At 35.8% G+C, this 6,083-nt stretch overlaps 1 protein-coding gene across 1 annotated transcript; it reads left to right on the plus strand.

The window, feature by feature from the left end:
- The first annotated feature begins 279 nt into the window (after positions 1-279).
- LOC125077413 (ubiquitin-like-conjugating enzyme ATG3) lies at positions 280-4,260 on the plus strand. Its single transcript, XM_047689350.1, has 7 exons — positions 280-480; positions 831-1,019; positions 1,303-1,416; positions 2,070-2,219; positions 2,641-2,790; positions 3,282-3,409; positions 3,658-4,260. The coding sequence occupies exons 1-7, from the start codon at positions 409-411 to the stop codon at positions 3,809-3,811; spliced, it is 957 nt and encodes a 318-aa protein (XP_047545306.1). The 5' UTR covers positions 280-408; the 3' UTR covers positions 3,812-4,260.
- Positions 4,261-6,083: the final 1,823 nt, after the last annotated feature.

The following is a 6,083-nucleotide window of genomic DNA, read 5'->3' on the forward strand; positions in this document are numbered from 1 at the left end:
AATAATGTTTATTATACTAAAAAGTTATTTCATTACTTAACACTCGTATTTTTAAAATTTATAATTTTCTTTTTATATTTCAATCTAAAATTTTATATCCCTTATTGCGCCCCTGTAAAAACGGGACGGGATGCTAGTTTTAGAAATTTAATACTGCAAAACAGCTCATGTAGCCCAATATAAGTATTATTTGTCAAAAACTCAATTTGACAAATGACATACTTATTGCTGATATGACGTCTGACGAATTGATGATCATATTGACAAATGACAGTTATTGTGCCGAGAAGACGGTAGTTTATTCCAATTTGCTTTGTCCGGCTTTTGTGTAAAATCATTGTTATTACAATAATTATAAACAAGGCAGTTTCGGTGTCGGAAAATAGCTTTCACGCATAACGTCTTATAATGCAGAGTGTAATAAACACTGTAAAAGGAACCGCCCTGGGTGTTGCGGGATATTTGACGCCTGTTCTCAAGGTATTGTGCAGCCTCTCTTTGTAAATAACTGTATTATCAGAATTTGTTATTGTAATATAATCACTTTGTGTAAGGTCAAATGTGTATAGTATAATCAGAACAAAATAAAAAGTCGTTTAAAGTTGTCAACGCAGTTTTAATTAACGATCACTAAATATTTAATTTATACAATTATTTTTTAAGTTAGAAACTGTACCGTAATTATTAAAAAAATAAATTGTACAACGTAAAAGTAATGTCATATGATGATAAAATAAAATATTTGTAAGTTTGTCTAGTAATATAACATATAAGCGAGTCTGAGAAACCAAATAAAAAATTTATTTATTTGAAAAAGTATTACTTACTAGGAATCCAAGTTTCAAGAGACTGGTGTATTGACTCCAGAAGAATTCGTAGCAGCAGGTGATCACTTGGTTCATCACTGCCCCACATGGCAGTGGGCCAAGGGTGAGGAGTCCAAGATCCGATCATACTTACCACCAGATAAGCAGTTCCTCATTACCAGGAATGTACCATGCTATAGACGTTGCAAACAAGTAAGAACATACTGTACATTACATGTTATAGGTCTGCTCTCTATAATCTACATTGTTATAGGTTCTCACAAGCACTTTTGAATTGTCATTTAACAAGTGTAATTTAAAGTTAAAGTTTACACTGGTGTGGAATGTACATTTTACTGAGATCTAGATATAATGATAATGTTTTTTACATAAATATGTAATTTTTTTTTTTTTATTTAATTTAATTACATAATTGCATTTTTTATAAGAGTTGCGAAATTTTAAAATAAAAAAAAAAACATATACTTTATTTCAGATAGAATACTGTGAAGACAATGAGAAGGTCATAGAAGACGAACATGATGAGGATGGTGGTTGGGTGGACACACATCACTACGAGTCCTCCGGCTTACCCGCCGTTGAAGAGAAGGTAACACTATCATTTAACCTGGTAATATTTTCTTATGAAACTGGAAAGTGTTACAATAAATATGTTTAAAAAGTAAAAAAATAGCTGTAAATGTCACAATATGGGCAAAGATTAACTCCCTTTCAGCATGTTTGAAATGGTGTGGTATAAACCACGACACTACTCCAATTGCTGCACCATATTTTCCACTATACAATGTAGGTGACTCGGTAAGGGGCCTCGCCTAAATAGGCCTGGGACCTTAGGTAGGTTAAAAATACAGAAATAAGGTTTTAAAAAATATTGAAGCCAAATGTTTGTCTAATTTGATTAGGGTGGCATGGCATACTTTCGTAATAAAAAAACCTCATAGTTATGAATAAATTTGCATTTTGATGGAATAATATATTTTAGGAAGTTGGGAAAAAGCCGACCTGCTTTGGTAGTCACTAATGCATTGGACGATGCATTGATCAATAGTTACGGCTATCTGTATATATATATAATAATAATAGATTGTATCATCAATGCAAGAATAGGTTTGAAAAACTTCAATTGAAAATGACAGCTTAATGATCAAAATGAGATTTTGGAATCGATTTAAAACTCAATCGCAGCATTCGATAAATCTCCTCATGATATAGTCATAGTCCAATGCCATGCCATTGCCGCAGGTGTGCGAGATGACGCTGGAGGCGGCGGAGACGGGCGACAGCGACGGCTCGGCGGGCGGCGAGCGCGACGACGACGACGCCGACGACGACGACGAGGCCGAGGACATGGAGCGCTTCCAGGAGTCCGGCCTGCTCGACGAGGTGGACCCGGTGAGCGGCGCCATTGCGAGAGACGATGCTAGTTATTTCTCGGTGTCTCGGTGGAAACCGTATCAAATCCCTTGAGTAGCTTAGAAGTTAGCAGACAGGCAGAAGCAGAAAGCCACTTCGTTTTATTCTATTTATAAATATAAATAAAAACATACCTCTAACAATATGACAGATTATTTCAATTTTTTCGTTTCATATATATTTCTACAAGAAACCGAGCAATTTACTTACAAAAACTTTAATATGGGATATAAATACCTTAATAAAATAATCTAATTCGAATGAATACAGAATGAATGAATGAGAACGAGAATGAATACGATTTTTTTTTATAGATTTTATAATATTGTTATCCTAAGAAATGACTTAAGAAATTTACAAAATTTACACAGATTCAATAAAATAATGATAAAACCAACAGTCAACAGCGTTAACGACTCGCAAGGAACCGAAGGAGAAGAAGCAGAAATCTGACGGCGATGAGATCATCAAGACTCGAACCTACGACCTCCATATCACTTACGACAAGTACTACCAGACTCCGCGCCTGTGGCTCATCGGGTATGATGAGGTCAGACCATGATATCAATCTACTAAAATTCCGTACAGCCTGTGATATACAGCCCGATACCTGTGATCGGGTAAATTAGCCAGTTGCGACGCTTCGTGCGCCGTCCGCTCTATTCAACTCTTCAACCGAAAGACCAATCGATCTATATAAGCTGTTTTTTTTTATGATATCGGTAGGCTGACGAGCAAATGGGCCACCCGATGATATGTGGTCACCACCATAGACAATGGCGTTGTAAGAAATATTAACCATTATATCGAGTGCAAATCTCTATTTAAAATTTTACACGTTTCCTAAAGTGTTAAAATAAAGTTGAAATAAAATGAATTAAAATAAAAAAATATGCTGAAGTTATTGTTATTAATTCTAAACAAGTCGCAATTTCATAATCACAGCCATTAATTCTGTATAGAGTGACTTATTACCCGCGTCAGGAAAAAGGCACAATATACATAAAACATAGTAACGTAAGCCCGTACGTCGTACTCCAGGAGCGGCGGCTGCTGAGCGTGGAGGCGATGTACGAGGACGTGTCGCAGGACCACGCCAAGAAGACCGTCACCATGGAGTCGCACCCGCACGTGTCGGGCCCCAGCATGGCCTCCGTGCACCCTTGCAGGTACCCCAGCCGGCATTATATCATGCATTAACGGGTATGGTCGTAGAGCAATACATTTTATCCGGGTTACAACTGCAACTCTGTCGAGACGTCGAGTAAAATATTAGATCTACAGTACTTATCAGTTGTTCCACTACCAAACTTCGATGCTTTGTATCGCTTTGCTCCTATGCAAGCCAGTGTAAATAATTGCGACGAAAGTGTCGTTTTGTATAGTAAACGTAACATACATGTTGTGACTGCGCCAGACACGCAGAGGTGATGAAGAAGATCATCGAGACGGTGACGGAGAGCGGCGGCGAGCTGGGCGTGCACGCCTACCTCATCGTGTTCCTCAAGTTCGTGCAGACCGTCATCCCCACCGTCGAGTACGACTTCACGCAGAACGTCAACATCAACTAGGCCACGCCCCCTCCCCCCACCCCCACCGTGTCGGATCGTATTCAATAGCAAATAAATGTGAGCTTAGTTCGTCCACCGCGACGTTTCCGATGTCCTTTACTGTATATTCATTATATATATTTTAAACATTTACGGCTTTACCTGTAAACGGTGTTCATGGGGTGGCAGGTTACGCGATGCTGTCGTTCGACGGTCAAATCGATGGGATTGTACCTGCCTTTATAAGTGCGGCCGTTACAAAACAATATGCTATTGATCATCGAACAAAATCTTCATGCTCAAAATATCAGTACAACCTGCAGTTACAATTCACAAACAGTAATGATAATTTTACACCGATACTATTTATTTTGTTATTTAAAAATGGAAGTGTTATATTCAATTCGACGGATAAATTTTACATGTTTAAAAAAACAAGTCGGAATAAAGCTTGAATACGATTTACTATAGAACATGCATTTTTTGTATACATTTAATTAATTTACGGGCATTGTTATCTTTATTTTGTAAGAATGTATTCGTATTTAACGTAATTAAGAACCAACTTTTTTACATTTGTATCGAAACATTGTTGTATTTTTTCGTTTATCTGCAATGAATTCTAGTTATTTAGATCATATGAAATTATAATGATAGCTTCACGTGTGCCATCACTTCGCCTATTTTGTCGTCGTCGTTTTATCTACGAACAGCACAATAATTAGAATTACTCTTCACACAATGCTAAGTAATTTTTGTGACCTCTATAGTCGTTTAATCTCCCAGCAATTTGTTAAAGAGAATAATTGTTTCAATAATTCAATTAAGCGTTAATTTTATATGACTTAAGTGGTGTGCTTAGTGTGGTGCTTGGTTTCGAACGCTCACTAGAGGTCGTTGAAACGTGCCATTGACGACTAGTTGGGAGTGGAATAATTGCTTGTAATGTAATTTCTAAACTTCAATTTATTGCTCAGCGAGTAATTTGAAATTTAGAAATCAAGCAATAATACAGTGGAATATTCGGCTGATTCGATTGTAATGTTGGTGATTAGAAGCTAATTCATACAACAGTGCAAATTATCTAAATTTAACTTTAATTTATAGGATTTACGACAGCTTTATGTACGACATAAAAATACTAAAGTTGGGATGTATAAATTTGATAGAAATACTGTTTCTATGATATCAGCAATCACAATAATATTATCCTTACGAGGGCAAATAGTAGTATGATTATATAAACACAACTTGCAAAAACAAAAATTCCATACTGCCGACACATAGTAATTTCTTCAATAATATAACGATAGCTACTAGGTTATTTTTGAATAAATAAACTCGCATACATGAACCCTGACAACATTGCGTTCCGTTTTTGGATATTAAAAATCACCGATTATAATTTTAAGGATATATTTTAAACTACATTTTAACATTACGATTACACGAACGTTTCCTGTATAATCTTAATAAAGCATGTGAAATTTTCTATATTTTAAATATTGATGCAAAAACGGGCTTTTCGAGGCTAACGTTTAAATAATAATCCATTTTAAATATGTAAATATATATATTTTGTTACACAATAGTTGGTTTTATATAAAGATGTCGAAAATTGGTGAAATTGAAAAGAGGATTAAAAAAAAAAATTAACAACCAATATTTTGCCATTCTTAATGTTGCTAGCGTAAGTTGTCGAGCATATTATGTTGATATTAAAATATTCTTTATAGTTATGTAAATAGGTTACAAATTCATATTTGCTTAATATTATATGAATTGAAGTTAGCGATAGGTAAAGCGCGAGAATGCGCGTCGTTGTTAGTTTTTTTTTAAATAAATTATTTTGCTGCTACTGTTGGTGTTTTTTTTTATGACATTATTATTAATAACCGTTCACACCGAAACACAACAATACTGAGTACTGCTGTTTGGCGGTAGAATATCTGATGAGTGGGTGGTACCTACCCCGACGGGCTTGCACAAAGCGCTACCGCCAAGTAAATCAGTTTTGACTCCCAATAATGACACTAACATTCTGAACTGATTAATGATATAGATTGACGGATAGTATTGAAGGGTGAGTGAGCCAGTGTAAATACAGGTTCAAGGGACATAACATCTTCACAAAGTTGGTGGCGCATAGGCGATCTATGGGAAGTTTAATATTTCTTACAGCTCCTTTGTCTATAGACGGCGGTGACCACTTACCATCCTACTATAAAAAAATATATAAAGTATTTTCAGCATCAACGTAATTGTCAGTCATCTTCGTTCGTTCATCTTCGAC

The sequence above is a fragment of the Vanessa atalanta genome, chromosome 3 (genome assembly GCF_905147765.1).
Source record: "Vanessa atalanta chromosome 3, ilVanAtal1.2, whole genome shotgun sequence".
In the NCBI taxonomy this organism is placed as follows: Eukaryota; Metazoa; Arthropoda; class Insecta; order Lepidoptera; family Nymphalidae; genus Vanessa; species Vanessa atalanta.

Coding starts and splice junctions, on each gene's coding strand:
- LOC125077413 (XM_047689350.1), top strand. CDS start 409: ATGCAGAGTGTAATAAACACTGTAAAAGGAACCGCCCTGGGTGTTGCG. Junction 1,020..1,302: donor GCTATAGACGTTGCAAACAA/GTAAGAACATAC, acceptor ACTTTATTTCAG/ATAGAATACTGTGAAGACAA. Junction 3,410..3,657: donor GCCTCCGTGCACCCTTGCAG/GTACCCCAGCCG, acceptor TGACTGCGCCAG/ACACGCAGAGGTGATGAAGA.